This window comes from Rosa rugosa, chromosome 7 (assembly GCF_958449725.1).
Source record: "Rosa rugosa chromosome 7, drRosRugo1.1, whole genome shotgun sequence".
NCBI lineage: Eukaryota > Viridiplantae > Streptophyta > Magnoliopsida > Rosales > Rosaceae > Rosa > Rosa rugosa.
In genome coordinates, this window is record NC_084826.1 from 32,649,545 (window position 1) to 32,667,211 (window position 17,667).

The window sequence follows — 17,667 nt, forward strand, 5'->3', positions numbered from 1 at the left end:
TGAATGGGACTTTTCATAGAAACAATATTGTGGAAAAAGATGTTTTCTATTGTTTGAAAAGTATTGAGTTTGATGTTACATTTTGGAGTCAAGCGTGACTCATTTTAAATGTATTGGTCCTTGTACCAAGGGTCACAGATGGTGAGCAGGGATGGGGAAAGTCGGAACTAGATGGTCGTAACGTTTTTAGGTCAGGTGTGACTTACTTAACGTTGACTTGAGACCAGATGGAGTCTGAAAAGCATGGGTCGCAGATGGTGACCAACGGTTGGTTCTAAGACCAGACAGGGTATGAAAACCAAGAGTCACCGACAGTGATAGGTTGCAGATGGTGACCAATGATTTATCTGTGTTATGAGCCTAGTTACCATATTGTCTTGGAGTTATGGGATTAACTGTGACTATAGATGGTATTAGTGGCATTTCTGAGTGAATGACTATGTGTGTACATATATATATACATATGTATTCATGTATTAGTGGCTTTGTGGTGAATCTGTGTTGATGTGTTGTGTGCCTAGCTTGGACTGAATTGTTGCTGGTATATCATGGGGGGTAGCGGGGAGCTAATCTGATGCTCATGAGTATGTGTTTTTAAAAGAGAGTTTCGGGGATTCTTTCTTTTAAATGTCCTGGGAGGACTTGTGAATCATATGCTATTGTTAGGTTAACGATAGGTATGATTGATGTGCTTATGTGTTTTATCCAGGTTGGATCGATTAATCTTATTGAATTGTTAGGTTAACGATTTATATGATTTTGTCAAGATGTGACTTTTGTGATTTCCTTTTTGAAAAAGAGTATTGTTTTGGGAAGCATGGTATGTTTTCCTTATTCTCGAGTCGAAAGGTTTCCTCGTGTTTGGCGTGAGTTGTGCGGGCTTTTATCCCGTGATTTGGTGTGAGTTGTTTTGAGTTACTCATACGGGCTTGCAAAAGCTTACCGGGTTTGTTGTGTGACAACCCGGTGCACTATTCAAACGGTGTAGGGGTTAACCTTGCAGGTCAGGGAAATCGTGGCTGAAGCTGAGGTATCTTGTTGGCAGCAGAACTGGTAGGAAGCAAATTTGATTAGCTTTGCCATTGTTATGACTTCCGCTTTGTAGTAAACTCTAAGGAGCTTTTACGTTTTATCTTGTTGTTGACAATTTAATTCGTAAGCTTATGTAATATATGACTCTGTGGGCGGGTCAATATAGACATAGTGGGTTCAGGGCATCATTATGTATATTGTATAAAGGGAAAAAGTTTTCCAGGTTTTTGGTATTGATGGCTGAACGTTCACGCATGTATAATTATGGGGTTATATATATCGATTTTTAATTGTGTTAAAAATCAGGGGCGTGACAGACGACTACCATTGTTTTGCATTAGCTAGTTTTTGGATTAGATTTTCTCTAGTGAAAGAGACAATGATGTAATTTCGTTGGCATAATAATAAAAGTTGAGTTCTTTTTTTTATGACTCCTTTTAATTACGAGTTTTTCTTTTAGGAATAGATTCTGGAGAACTAAATGTCTTGCGGATAGTGCAACTACGCACACCATTCTACGCCATAGGCAATTATTCTTAGAGATGTTGCCTACACATTCCTCTGTGACTACGATGGCTAGGCCATCAGGTTTAGTTCAAGGATATGGAATGACCCAATTCCTATTGCCAAATGGCACCTTGATTAAAGTCGCAGAAGCTCTCTACGCTCCTAAGGCAAATAGAACCTTATTGAGTTTTAAAGATATAAGAGTCAACGGATTCCATGCGGAAACGCATACTGAGAACGGAAAAGAATTCCTTTGCATTACCTCTAATGATTGCGGACGGAAGTGCATCTTAGAGAAGCTTATGTGTCAATCTAGTGGACTTTATGTCACTACAATTCGACCAATTGAATCCAATAATGTCATAAGAGAAGATCTCTTGGATTCAGACACATATTGGCTTTGGCATGACCGATTAGGACATCCTGGTCGTGATATGATGATCCGTATACTAAAGACTTCATACGGACATCCATTCTTCAGAGTGAGAAGAAGCAATAATCGAAAATTGATTCCTGAATTTAGCAAGACCGCAACAACCGCAACATCTGGCGTTGCTGCTGTCCTGGGTCGCCCTAGGGCCGCCCAAGTCCCTTGTGACAACACCATAAATGGCGCCAACCATGGCCTTAATGCCATGGATGCTCCTCCCCATGGTCAAGACGCCATGGATGCCACTTTCCATGGTTCCAACACCATGATGGGTGATGTAGTCACACATTTTGCTTCTAATAGCGCTACAGACGCTCAGGCCCAACCAAAATTCTCATTGGTTGCTTCTAGCTAAGGCCCCTCCCTCATTTTCCAAATCCTGTTCATTTGGGAAATTAGGACCGAGACCGTCCTACGCAAAGGATCCCAAAATACTCATTCCGTTCTTACAGAGAATCCAAAGGGATATCTGTGGACCAATTCAAACATCATGCAGACCTTTTTAATATTTTATGGTATTGGTTGATACATCGACACACTGGTCACATGTCGCGCTGTTGTCCACTCGAAATGCTGCTTATGCTAAACTCCTCGCCTAGATTATCTGTCTACGGGCTCACTACCCTGACCATCCTATTAAGTCAATTCGACTTAATAATGCTGGGGAATTTACATTGAAAATGTTCAATGACTATTTCATGTCACTGGGGATTGATGTAGAGCATCCAGTTCCCCATGTTCATACCCAAAATGGTCTCGCTGAAGCCGCTATCAAACTACTACAGATGATAGCAAGGACATTGGTTATGCGCACCAATCTCCCTGTTTCTGCTTGGGGATATGCAATATTGCATGCAGCGACGCTGATTTGTCTACGACCCACTGCAACCCAATCTTACTCTGCGTTACAGCTAGTGACTGGGTACGAGCCTGATATCTCGCACTTACGCATTTTTGGGTGTGCCATTTGTGAGCCCCTGAAAATTTTTGTTAATTTCCAAGAGTAATTTCTCGCCGCAACAGACTGATCTAGATGAAGGTTTTCGCCTTTAGATTGATCGCCTCTTATAGGCAATTCAATCTCGAAAACAGCCTTTTTACACTTAAACTTGCTGAAGATCGAGAAACTCGCTGCGGTTATTTTGTGAGAAGTGACCTATTTGTCCTCGCCAATGACGATCACAAAGAGTTGATCATATAGCACCTTGCTCTGCTGAGCGTTCCATCGAATTTGGCGGTCAATACTTGCAAGCTCCCTTTCTATCTCTTTTCCATATCTTTCATTATTGCCCCCAGTATTATGACCTTTTCTTCGAAACTTGCATAATCTAGGATGGGAAGCGGAGCGAGCTTGTCAACCTCAATGGTTCTATTGACCATCTTTTCACTTTAGGAATTTCCTTTGGTAAATATTTTCCCCTGGCATCCTAATGATGGTGAATACAAAAAGATTCTGGTGTAATCCTACCGGGCGTGCCAAAATGTTTGGCTCCATTTTTGTTGCAACTGGTCAACAGTCTCTTTTCTACGCGGGCGTGCCAGCACCGTTCGGGTGCGGTCATCGGGGATGTCCCTTGATCTGACTTCTTTCGAGCGATTGTGGACGAGGAGAGCACCAACCTCGTCGTGGGATTCTTTGTGCCTCGTGGTGAGGACTTTTGCTAAGCTTCTTCAACATCACACAATCGATACTCGACGTCGTAGATCGAGCAGAGCGAAAATCACTGGGAAGTGGGGAGAACTTGCTAAAGCGAGACTTTAGCTTGGCTGGTTTGCGAGGGCGTTACCCTTGCTTGGCTGGTAATCGTTGTGGTCGCAGTACTACAGTCGGCTCCCGAGGAGACTAGAACCGAAGCACATTGACAGAGGGTTTGGTGGCACTGACAGTCGGCTCCTGAGGATTCTGGGACTGGAGTGTGGTCACCGGTAAGAGAATGAGAGGGGCTGGTCTGGAGAGGCTTGGATAATCGTAGAGATTAGTTGATGAATTGTGTGTCTTGTTACTTCGTCGTAGCCTCTATATATAGGCTGCCAGGCCAAAGTGATTGGCCTTAAACAAATCATGATGGAGCACTAATGGAATCATGGAGCACTAATGGAATCATGGAGCACTAGTAGAATTATGGAGCACTACTGGAATTATGGTAGGTTTTCCAATTAAGCACTTATGGAATCATGATAGGTTTTCCAATTAAGCACTTAATGGAATCATGATAGGTTTTCCTTATTAGCCACCATGAAATGTAGTTGAATGCTTCCCCACGTTCATGCCATATTTCTTAATTGAATGGAGTATGAATATTCGCATGGGCGTGACTTTTCTTGCAGCTTGCATAATCTTCCATAATTCTGCAGGTAGGCTTTATTTAGCCTCTAAATAATATATTTCGAACTTGTCGACAATATATAGCTTGAGCCACTGACATTGGCTCAATTTCTCCAAGACACGCCTTATCAAGTGGGTTCAAACAGAAGTTGTCGCTCAATTGACCTTTTGCGAGAAAATTAAAATTGTCACATAAAAGTTAACCGACAACTCGATCACAGAAGTTGTCGCCTAATTGGTCTTAGGTGAGGAAGTTCTAGTTGCCACATAAACATTAAGTGACAACCCGTAAAAATTGTCGCCCAATTGGATTTCAGCGAGGAAGTTAAGGTTGTCACATAAACATTAACCGACATCTAGTAGAAGTCGTCGCCTAATTAGTTTTCAGTGGGAAAATTCAAGTTGTCACATAAACATTAAGCGACAACCCGATAAAGTTGTCGCCAAAGTGATTTTCAGCGAGGAAGGTAAGGTTGTCACATAATCATTAACTGACAATTCATAGAAATAGTCACTAAATCAGTATTCAGTGACAGAAATCTAGTTGTCACATAAACATCAAGCGACAATTCACAGAAGTCGTCGCCTAATTAATCTTTTGCAAGTTAAAGTTGTCACATAAACATTAACCGACAATTGGTAAAAATTGTCGCTTAATTGATATTTTGTGAGGAATTGGGTGTCGCATAATGTCATATAGGCGACAACTGTCAATTTCTTGCAAATTCCTACTTTATGCGACAAATTGGTTGTCGCCGATGGGATTATGTTGTCACAATGAAATTCCTCACTTGTTTGTAGCTAGTTCTAGGGTTTCTCATGTCAGTTAATTGTAGTGGCATAGCTTAATATATTGAACAGTTGGTTCGATGGCTCAAAGATGGTAGAATAACTCTAACTGGACCTCAGTGAGCTTCTCAAAATTATAGAATCTGAAAATCAGTTAGATATTTATTTATAATAGGTCTGACCTTCCAACATTTTTTTTTTCTCAGATGAATGAAAACATAGGTCGACCTTCATAGTTCATTCTTTCAGTCGAGTATTCTTCTAAAACCGGAGGTTAGTTTCTAAAGTCAAAGTATCCTACTATAGATGTCAAAAGATTTCGAGTCAAAAATAGGTACCTACTCCATAGTTACAAGTTTACATACCAGGCAAACTAAGAAATGTCTTGACACCAAATTTTGCATTTGGAATTCCTATTAAATTCTACTTATTTTTACCATTTTTCTCGTCGATTGACCATGCTCAACCAAAATTAGTGAAGAGTAGTACATATATCATCTATATGGATAGTTCTTTGAGGCCTAATTAAACTTTTTATAAATTGTGAGAACTGGTACCCATCCATCATTAATTGTTTCGAGTTTGCAGACTTTATTTCATCAACTCACAATCAATCACTCCCGTCCATTCTACACACTTACAGAAATGTCTTTCATGGATCTAGTGTTGTTTTATCATTATACCAGTCGGATGTTTTGAAGAAGCACCGAGGATTCATCTCATCAACTCCCGGAAAAATCACCCCTCTGCCACCACCTGTAGCATAATATCTTTCCCTCCCAAAACCAACTGCATTATGGATTTATGGCATAGTTCGAATTAATGTAAAGATATGGTCAATGGAATCATTGATTCTGGTATGTGGCACCCAGAACACCCTTGCTTTGAAGATCACGGCATGTCCCGGAAAATACCAAGTAAATGGAAATATTCGTGTAAAGACACCGCAGAAGATTTTAATTCTTCTCTCTAAAACTTCAAGCTTGTTGGAGCGAAATACTTCAACAAAGGTTTGTTAGCTTCAAGTAAAACCCTGAAAATAGATGATAATTCAGCTAGGGATACTCTAGGTCATAGGACCTTTATTATCGCAGGCAATTATGTACAAGATGTTCCTAATTTCGATTATGGTGAGGGAACATGATCGAGCGGGATTGCTCTAGATGCCATGCTTGCAGTGTACAAGGTAATGTGGTATAATGATAATGCCCATGCCTCTGATATTGTTGCTGCTATAAGTAGGGAGCCTACATACTCGGAACTCAGAAGGATCTCTTAGATGGTTTGAAATCGCTCCAGAAGATGGTGCAAGTGTTCCTTTGGGTTCGCAACTACCTCATGATCGTTTTTCTGGATTGTCTGAACCACACTCTGGCAGATCCTGACAATGGTTTTCTGGATTGTATGAACCTAGGATTGTACATATATGGTAAGACACAGCTGTGAAAAAAATACCTACTAGAGAAGCCGCATTGGTCGCAGAATCCTATTACTGTGCAAATCATACATGTAATTACAATAGTTACGAGCAAATGATCGATAACACTAAATTGTGTGATTTTAGACTTATTGTGAACACAAAATTAGGGGGAAAATGGAGAGAAATTTGGAAATAATTAAACAAAATGAAAATAAAGGAGGTTGAACACAATCCTAATTGCAACCAAAGTCTTTCTCATTGAAATCCCTCAAAACAAAAGCAATCCCCTTATCATGTAGTCATGATCGATTGACAGATTCAAACAATTAAACCCCAGGATGCATGCTTAAGCCCTCTCACCCCTGATTCTCCTAGCAAGTTGAATATCTTTGGGCATAATTGTGACTCGCTTGGCATGAATGGCGCACAGATTAGTATCCTCAAACAACCCAACAAGGTAGGCCTCCGCCGCCTCCTGCAGCGCCAACACGGCGTGGCTCTGGAAACGCAGGTCCGTCTTGAAGTCCTGAGCGATTTCACGAACAAGCCTCTGGAACGGAAGCTTCCTGATCAGCAGCTCCGTGCTCTTCTGATACTTTCGGATTTCACGTAGAGCCACCGTTCCAGGGCGGTACCTGTGCGGCTTCTTCACTCCTCCGGTGGTCGGGGCCGACTTCCGGGCAGCCTTCGTCGCCAGTTGCTTCCTCGGAGCCTTGCCGCCGGTGGACTTCCGAGCAGTCTGCTTCGTACGGGCCATGGATGGATTTTCTTCTAAATCTTAAGCGTTTAGAACTGTGTTGGTTTGCGGTGAGAATGAAAACTTTTGTCCGCTTTATATAGTGAACCCCGTGCCTGAATGGACGGTCATAATGATGGCCTCTTCTGTTTCTTACGACCCTTAATCAACGGTCAGGATATGACATTTCCTCTTTGCCTCGGATCACGAAACCTCAATACTCGCTTCCAATTGGCTCCAATTCCCATTACTTTCTCTCACCGAGATTAGCAGTAATTGTGATTAACCTACTTCATAGACTTTGTTTGGGCCTCGACTCCTTGAGCTAGGCCGGTTCCATTTGATCCGTTATGATGAATTTGACGGATTTACTGCATGGATTTCCAAACTTCATAATTTTTTTATTTTTTTGCCTATTTACTGCATTCATGGGAAAAGGGAGAATTATTGGAGAATCAAGTTCTTAATCAGATAACATTAACCTGTCATCCACATGTTCTCGAGTCATGTTTCATCATACTTGTAGAGAAACAAATCTTGTGGCCGGCTCAATGATGCAACATTGCAATTCATCAGTCTACTGGTTACCAAGTTAATAATTACCAAGGCACTCAATTGTTTTTGAAGTATAATTATGATTTAAGTACAGTACTAAAGAGTGAAGACTCTAACATGACAGTGATATGATTAAAGTACAGTACGGCGCGTCGTAAAAGACAAGTTTTCTGATAGTGATACACAAGTAGATTTATTTAAGTAGTCAAGCATTCATTGATTGATAAGATTTTATGGTTGCATTGAGTGGGTTTAGCTCTTGAATTTTGACACTAATCAGGTTTATGGTTGATGCATGGATTAAGGTACGTAAAAGAAAACTTACACATGAAAGTTAGGAAGGAATAGGATTGGAGCGTTGGTGATGACTTTCACAAGAACATGCGTTGTGGTAGCCAAAAAAAATATTCCCCAACAAAATTGATAAATTTAATTTGCAAAGATCAAAATAGAGAGCTTCAAAGTCGATGTGGTGTCTACCAAAGGGCATCATATGATTAAGTTAGCTTTTGGGAATATGGTCAAGTGTTAAGCGACTGGTGAAATTGACAAAGCTTCAGTCGTTAGGGCAACTCCAACAATAGTTCTATTTGGGGGTGCTATTCTCATTTTAGCACCCCCTTATTGCACTATTCATATATAACTTAATTCTCATCTCCAACAATGAGGTGCTATATGGGGGTGCTATTTCACTATTCTTGATTAAAATATAATATGAGTATAATGTTGATGAATATTATATTAAAAGTATGTTAATATAGTTAAATAAGGTAAAAAATTTAATTTTAATTTTATCATAATATTTAAAAATTATTCTTTTCATTTAATTATTTTTTTATTAAATGAATGGAGGATATTTGGTGTGAAGGAGATGGGTGAATGAATGAAAAATTGTGAAAGAGATGGAGGATATTTGGTGTGAGGAAATAGAAAAGAATGGGTTGGTATTTATAAAATTTCCCACAATTTATTGTTCCAACGGGTATATTTTCTTTCCCTCAAATTTTCTAGTAATTTTTTAAATTTTTTTGGAACAAAATAGAAATAATAGCCCTTGATTTAATAAGACCCATTGATCACTTTTTTTTTTTTGTAACGTCCCGTATCTCAATTTACCCGTTTACTAGTCATTTGGACGGTAAACGACAACTACTTTCACGTTTTACTTTGTTTCAATACTTTTAGTGGCCCTAAAAGTTGATTTTTGTTCGGGTCAGAATTTGAGAAAATTTCCTTCATGAAAGTTGTAGAGGACGTTAAACCGAGCACGTGCATATGTGGTATGTAAAAATCAGAGTTCATATGCGAAAGTTATAAGCGAAAAATAGAAGTTACTGTTCATAATAATTAGTATATATATAAGAATTTACTGTGGGTCAATCAGATTCTACCCAGCCTCTTTCTCTCTCCCTGATTCTCTCTTCCTCTCCGACCTCTTCACCTTCTTCCGGCCATAACTCCTCCATCCGGCGACGGATTTTGACGCATAAGGTGTCGTTGGAAAGCTCTCTTCCTTCTCTTCATTTCTGGGTTCGTTTGGTAGCTTAATTTGAACTGTGGAAGGTGCAGAAACGAGAAGAAGAGGACGGTCACTGTAGCAGATTGAGGTCAACGCCGATTTCTCCCGATTCCGGCCACCACAGACGACAAACCTTAGTCCTTTGGAAGCGCCTTGAGACGTAGGTGATGCTCCCCCAGTATTTTGCAGTGATTTGAAGCGTGGTGGAAGAATCGAAGGTTTGAAATTCTGGGTTACTATTCATGAATCAGGTTCAACCTTCTCTTTAATTGTTGAGGTACTTCTACTCATTTTCTGACTTTGTCACAGTTGAGAAAGTTGTTGGGTCTGTTGAGTAGGTGCTGCTACCAAAGTTTGGTGGCCATTGGAGCTGGTGGCGGCGGTGCTTAGGGCAGCTTTTTAATTTCGATTTTTCTGCTAATTAAGTCCTAAAATGGATGAAGAGGTTGAATATGTGATTTTGGTGAATTTTGGAGAAGTTAGTCCACTTTCACAAAACACAAAACTCAACTTAACAATACTAATCCCCAAGTCTAACTTCTCCAAAATTCACCAAAATCACATAGTCAACCTCTTCATCAATTTTAGGATTTAATTAGCAGAAAAATTGAAATTAAAAAGCTGCCCTAAGCGCCGCCGCCGCCACTAGCTCCAATTGCCACCAAACTTTGGTAGCAGCACCTACTCAATAGACCCAACAACTTTCTCAACTGTGACAAAGTCAGAAAATGAGTAGAAGTACCTCAACAATTAAGGAGAAGGTTGAACCCGATTCGTGAATAGTAACCCAGAATTTCAAACCTTCGATTCTTCCTCCACGCTTCAAATCGCTGCAAAATACTTGGGGAGCATCATCTATGTCTCAAGGCGCTTCCAAAGGACTAAGGTTTGTCGTCTGTGGTGGCCAAAATCGGGAGAAACCGGCGTTGACCTCAATCTGCTACAGTGACCGTCCTCTTCTTCTCGTTGCTGCACCTTCCACAGTTCAAATTAAGCTACCAAACGAACCCAGAAATGAAGAGAATGAAGTGAGCTTTCCAACGACAACTTATGCGTCAAAATCCTTCGCCAGATGGAGGAGTTATGGCTGGAAGAAGGTGAAGAGGTCGGAGAGGAAGAGAGAATCGGGGAGAGAGAAAGAGGCTAGGTAGAATCTGATCTACCTACAGTAAATTCCTATATATATACTAATTATTATGAACAGTAACTTCCATTTTTCGCTTATAACTTTCGCATATGAACTCTGATTTTTACGTACCACATATGCACGCGCTCGGTTTAACGTCCTCTACAACTTTCATAAAGGAAATTTTCTCAAATTCTGACCCGAACAAAAAGTCAACTTTTAGGGCCACTAAAAGTATCGAAACAAAGTAAAAAGTGAAAGTAGTTGTCGTTTACCGTCCAAATGACTAGTAAACGGGTAAATTGAGATACGGGACGTTACATTTTTCCTCAAATCTGAGCCATCAGATTATATAGGACCAATTTCAGTAATAGCAAATAATAACCCATTTGCTAGGGCCCATGAACAGTATCCGAGTCTTGGTCTTGGAAAAGTCTCAAATATGAGACTTGGAATGAACCCATAGGACTAACTCCCCCTAAAAAATATTGTTGGAGATGAAAAGTCCTATAATTCAATAAAATCTGGTTTTGAACCTTATTGTTGGAGTTGCTCTTCGAGCGAAAACTTGTGCTACATTCATGTTACTTCCAATGGAGGGAATGTGGTAACAGAGGACACTTGGCAAGACACTCTTGAACACCGATGTCGATGGCGAGGTAATAATGGAGATGACGGAGGTCGTGAAAGAGTGGAGGGCACCGCTCCTCTAAGGAGGGGATGCACTATTAATGCTCTCAAGTTTAGTACGTGTGATGTTGCACTTGTAGACCCACAACTCCAAGTGTTGTTTGGGATGTGATAATTGGCCTGTTGACGTGGTACGAATCCTTGTGTTGAAGGGTAGACTTTCACCCTGTTGAAACTTGAAAGGTGTACCATTCCATGCTCTACTGAGCACCATGCTTTGCCTATTGTAGTCTGCCATAACCTGATCCTCGGTCGAGGCCATGGGGCTTGCATTGTTGTTTATAATTTATATCACCCATTGGCGACAGGCTTATGGCGATTGTGCAGGCTGTCGAGGGAAAGAGCAACTCCAACAGCTTCTCTATAATTTTTGTATAATAGGGAAGCAAAAGTCAAAGCTTTAGCATATTTTTCTTCTCCAACTCCAACAGATTCCCTATTTTACAGCAATTTCTAAAATCTCCATATTCTTCCTTAAATTTTTAGAGATTGCTGTAAATATAGGGAATTTGGTTCTCTTTCCTCAATTTCCCTAAAATAGGGATATTTATAGAGAATCTGTTGGAGCAAAAGATGCTCATTTTTCCCTAAAGTAGAGAAAATTCAAAATATGGGGAAGCTGTTGGAGTTGCTCTAAGTGGGTAACTGCGTCCAGGCACATAAAACATTAAAGAGAAATTCTTAGGTGGGGGTTTCCCCACCACATGGTTTTAGAGCCACCCAATCAGAAGAAAGAAATTTTTTTTTCTTTTCCGAAACTGCCTCTGCTCTCTAAATGTACAACACCAAAAAAAACCCCCCTACTAAACAGTGATTGGTCTGCCGCACCACATGGCGGTGCGGATGCCCCACGCAAGTTTTTCTCAACATTAAAATGTTAAATGTGCACGGCCTATCAGTGGCGGAACCAGGATCAAATTCCTGTCTAGGCTAATTAGAAGGGCACAATAATTTTTTTTTTTTTGAGGTTGATTGAATGCAGTCTAACGCTTCCTGTCTAACGCAGTGATAGCCTCTAATCCCCTCTATCACTCTATCGGTCTATCCTGCTATCCCCTCTATCACTCTATCGGTCAATTCATCAGATCGGCCTCTAATCCCCTCAGACCATGATCAAGTAATCAACATTCAACAGATCAAGAATCAACTCAATCAAGATCCTCACTTCCTCAGGCCTCACCGCCTCAGCTAACCAGTAACTACCGGGTTCTCTCTCTCTCTCTCAGTCTCTCTGTCTCTCTTTCTCTATCTCCCTCAGTCCCTCTCTCCCTTAGTGGTAAGAAACAGAATCGGCAAAGCCCAACTCAGAAAGATCTGGGATTTCTGGGATTTCAGATCTGGGATTTAGAGCTTCACAAATTCAAAACAGGGGAGATCGATAGGTTTAGAGCTTCATACCTTGTTTGAGTTGTTTCAATCGATTTAGGGATAACCTCCAATCCTCCATGGCTCCATCGAAAGTTCGAAACACTAGAGACAGTGAGGCAGTGAGGGACCGCGTGAGGTTGTCAGCTGCTGTGGGCTACTGGGCTGGGAGCTGGGATGAGTCGATGACGCAAATCAGCTGGGATTCTGGCCTTCTGGGAATACACGCGATGAGTCGAATGAATCAAACCTATATATATATTTTTTTTTCTTTGGGCTGGTATGGGCTGAGAGATATATGTATACTTTAGGGTTTTTAGCCCAAAAAGTTGTCTAAGCTTGAGCCCATAAAGCCTTCAACGTGGTTCCGCCCCTGCGGCCTATAGAGCCCGGTGAATATTTTATATCACAAGCGTCCTGATATTTTTTTTGGTTAACAAGCGTCATGATATTTTATCCAAGAAGAATTTGAACAAGATTTGAGTTACACCAGGAACAGTTCGTGATAGAATCGGCATCAGTTTTGTAATAAACATATAATGGAGCTGATAATCGTTGCTGGAATTGTTGGGACAGTGATTTGTTAAGATTTGAGTTGGAGCTGTGAAATTAAAATCCATATATGTTGGGGATTTCAGCTCTGCAACTATAAGGAATTCCACCCAAATCGTTAGCCTTACAGTATTTTCCAATAAACGTCTATGGAAGTTAACATATTTTGTACAGTGTCTTAGCATCGCAAATACTAATTCAATTTTTTACTAACTAAATAAAATGCATAACAGCATAAAATAGAGGTTCAACACAAAATAATTGCAATAACTCTTCAAGTATGAGGAATAATTATAAACCGGAGTAAATTAAAAAAAAAAACTAAAAATCCCTTAATCATGATTCCACCTATAAACCCTAGATCCCCTTTACAGAGAGGGCAAATCAAACTTGTATTCCTAAATTGCTTAAGCCCTCTCACCCCTGATTCTCCTTGCAAGCTGGATATCCTTGGGCATAATAGTAACACGCTTGGCATGAATGGCGCACAGATTAGTATCCTCGAAGAGCCCAACGAGGTAGGCCTCCGCCGCCTCCTGCAGCGCCAACACCGCGTGGCTCTGGAAACGCAGGTCCGTCTTGAAGTCCTGAGCGATTTCACGAACAAGCCTCTGGAAGGGAAGCTTCCTGATCAGCAGCTCCGTGCTCTTCTGGTACTTTCGGATTTCACGGAGAGCCACGGTTCCAGGGCGGTACCTGTGCGGCTTCTTCACTCCTCCGGTGGTCGGGGCCGACTTCCGGGCTGCCTTCGTCGCCAGTTGCTTCCTCGGAGCCTTGCCGCCGGTGGACTTGCGAGCAGTCTGCTTCGTACGGGCCATCGCTCTTCTTCTTCTTCTAAATCGTAGAAACGCGAGATCGAGAGAGAGAATTGAGAATTGAGAACTGAGTTTTGTTTGTTTGTTTGTTTGTGATGAGAATGAAGAGGCCTTGCCGTCTATTTATATAGAGAACCCCTGCCTATTGGACGGTCACGATGCTCGACTCTTGTGTTTCTTTCTGACCCTTAATCAACGGTCCGGATGTCAGCTTTCCTATGTGTTACGGATCGTAAAACATGAATTCTCGCTTCCTATTGGCCTAATAAATTCCCTTTACAATATCTTCTCACGGAGATTAAAGAGTAATTCTATTGGCCTAAATTACTTCCCACCTTTATTTAATTTGTTCCGTTTTGATGATTTTGGCGGATTTTACTGGATTTCCAAACTTAACCCACATGATCAACTGATCAGTGCTCAATCTCATGAAAACCATATCACCGTTTGATTTTAGTATTCAATATCCAATATCTAATGTCAATCGGATAGTCAATCTTCATTAATAAACCGGGATAATAATCTCTTCTTCTTTTTTTTGAGACTAAGTAGAATCCATTAATAACTAAAAAAATTAGGGTCTTTCTAGATGTACCCAACAAAGTTCTAAGTGTACCCGGCTAATTATTTATATCCAATAATATTTAATTAAATTCAGCTAAATTTTCTAAAATACCCTCATCTTGTACCCAACAACATCTTCTTCCCTTTCTTTTCTCACGAGTTAAACAGTTTTACTAGACCTCGTCTTAAATATGAGAAAAATTAATCTAAAGAAGGAGATGAAAGACCATGCTTCGGCAGCAATATTTTCCTGTGATTTAACTGTTCTTTTCTTTTTCTGTTTTTTAAATGGTATAACAAAGACATCCATCAGATCATGATCATCACCCATCAAGGGTCCTTGACCACTGTTTTGCGAACATCCCCTGTGTTAAGGAAGAGAAATCATAATCTTTTCCCATTTGTGTTGAGGTAGAAGAAGTTGCAGCCGGTGACCGAGTTGTGTTCACTCCAGCAGTTGTAAGGCCATCAACTGGGCTATCAGCTTGGGGCATAGAATATTAGATTGCAGTAATACATAGAAGAAGAAACTAAGAATACTTCATCTCCAGACAAAACAACCTCGAACTTGATGTTGTGCTAATAAAACTCCAACTCTTGAATTCCCAATACAAAAATTCCCTGCAAAAATCAAACCTCACCGCACCCTCTTATCAAACCCCCATTTCCAGTTCGCCACATCAAAACTTTAATCCCACCGATGGACAACAATGCCAACAACTGCAACATCACCACTGCCATTACCACCCATCAAGTCCAGTCCGCCACCTACCCTTCCAACCATGCCCCGCCGCCTCCTTCGTCGTCCTCCGTCGTGGCACCGCCGTTCCATTACCTCCTCCAGGCCCAGCAGCACCTCCTCCAAACGACTTGACTCTGGGTGTACATAGATTGTTAATGTTAGAAACCGAAGGCTCTAATTTAACGTTTAGAGAGAGAGAAGAGAGAGAGAGTGAAGACACGATATATAGTGGTTCGTTTCCAGACAAGGCGGGAAACTACGTCCACTTAAAGCTTTTACTATGTGTCGGGCCCTGAGGCTCAACAAGATTACAAGAGTTGTAATGGGATGATGAGTAATTAGTGGGAAGGAGTCCCCTTTTATAGGGAAGGGAGGCTCATTCCTTCACTTGTTTTCCAATGTGGGATACAAAAACAACTATTCTAGTCTAGAAAGCATGTTGTGAAGGCAACTTGGCAAAGTTGGGAACTTGTCTTCCCGACAAGCTCTTGAGCATTTCCGACCATCATGGCGTAGCTTGGACGTCAGGCTACGGGATGCATATCGTCGTTAGGTCCCACCATGGCTCGTGGGCCCCCCACGAGGGTGTTGTTTATGCTTGGTGACATAGATACTAGTCTTGCTAGTAGAGGTATCTACATAGATTTTTGCTGGGTACATTTAGAAACACCCAAAAATTACATCACATTGGAATAACCGATCGTGGTATCAACACCACGACACATATTCCTACCAAGATCTATAGTTACGGGTCCGTCACTAGTAATAACATCCATGAACTGAAAAGGTCCAACCCTAACCAATTTTTTTGCCCATTACCCCAGGCTACAATGAAAAATAACCAACCCCGAGTGGTAGACCTCGCCTCGCCACCAACATCCAGACGAACCACTTCACCCTCTTCAACACCATGTCCATATACTGCCAGACCACGTGCAAGGGAAATCCATCATTCCGTTGATAACCAAAAAGCACCGAACTTATAACATATAGTTCTGGGGAGTAACACCATAGAGATGGCATCACAACATGACCAAAACCTCCAAACCCTAGCTCAAATGAGCAGGAACTTATTTGACCTAACCAAAAACCTGAAAATAAAACCCTAATAAAAAACTGGAAAAAAAAAAAAAAATTACCACGATCGATCAACCGCTCAAGCGCCACCACCTCCAACCCCCTAACGACTGCTACCAGCCCATTGCACAGCCACTCCCCTATTCGACTTAGCCACCTTGTATCTAACCAGCTGTCAATGATTGACCAAGCACCGTCTCCATACATCATCCTAAAACCAAACCCATGACCCAATTTCACACCCCATGCCCATGGAGTCACCAAACACCGCCACGCACCACGAACCCCGTCGAGATTGCCACAGATCTCGTCATCCAACATCCCAAGAACACCTCCACTGCTCGGCCTCCATGAACCTAGAGTCATCCACCTCCACCATCTCTGATGTATCCCACCACAATCATGTCTATCACCGCCATTCCACCAGACACAACCACCACATCGATTAGGAACAACCCTAACCAACTCACGCCGCCCTAAACCCTAACCATGTACAAAAAGAAGAGCTTCAGAAGAAATAACACCTAGTTTTAAAATGCAAAGTCAATGTTGATAGCTCATACTTCTTTGTTTAGCTTTAGATTTCTTATATTCATGACTGCTATTTGTAATTCTTAGTCGGATTCTCAATTTCTGCTCATGGGATACATTTCAAACTGCAGAGAGTTTGTGTCATATTTGAATTTCTCTCAATTTATATGGTATATTAAGATTTGTTGAACCAGTTTTCTTTTTACTCAGTTGTAATAGTAAGAACACCTGTTATCAGAAGGTTCACATTCTACAACCTGGTACTAAAGTTATTAGTAGAGATACACTCTTCACTACACCAAAAACGTTAACACACAACACTTTTTGCACAACGAAAAAAAAAAAGTGTTGTGTGATGAAGAAAAGTGAATTACACAACATGTTTACTAAACTTCCGTTGTATAAGGTGGTTAAAATTCTGAAGTTTTTGTTTAGAAGGTCATTGCACAACGGTTACAAGAATAATCTGTTGTGTGAATCAAAACAAAAATTGCGGCAGATTTCCCTCCTAGATGGACTCAAATTTGGCTCCAAATTGTACCCTAGATGCCACTAAATTGTACAACAATTTAGTTATTTGTGTTGTAGGAGTATACTTGCAAATCATCATACAATGGTTTTTAATGTGCCGTTGTGCAAGTAAGTGGCATAATTTGGAGATGTCTCCAAAATGACATTCATTCCCCCCCCAAAACAAGCAAATTTGGCTTCAATGGTTTGTCATGCTTGCAACTTCCTACAACATAATGAACTATTTCTGTTGTGTGAATGAGAAATGCCTAGCCTAAGCGCCAAAACTGGCATTTTGATTTGCACAAGTGGGAAATTTTCATCTTTTGTTCCCTCAGCTATGTAGCAATTCAGACAACGTAAATGTATCTATACGTTGTC

At 40.9% G+C, this 17,667-nt stretch overlaps 2 protein-coding genes across 2 annotated transcripts; both read right to left on the reverse strand.

The window, feature by feature from the left end:
• Nucleotides 1-5,892: 5,892 nt before the first annotated feature.
• Nucleotides 5,893-7,322, reverse strand: LOC133720202 (histone H3.3). Its single transcript, XM_062146409.1, has one exon. The coding sequence runs from the start codon at nucleotides 7,259-7,261 to the stop codon at nucleotides 6,851-6,853; it is 411 nt and encodes a 136-aa protein (XP_062002393.1). The 5' UTR covers nucleotides 7,262-7,322; the 3' UTR covers nucleotides 5,893-6,850.
• A 5,965-nt stretch (nucleotides 7,323-13,287) lies between these two features.
• Nucleotides 13,288-13,966, reverse strand: LOC133720201 (histone H3.3). The gene has a single exon (XM_062146408.1). The coding sequence runs from the start codon at nucleotides 13,863-13,865 to the stop codon at nucleotides 13,455-13,457; it is 411 nt and encodes a 136-aa protein (XP_062002392.1). The 5' UTR covers nucleotides 13,866-13,966; the 3' UTR covers nucleotides 13,288-13,454.
• Between the last annotated feature and the right edge of the window lie 3,701 nt (nucleotides 13,967-17,667).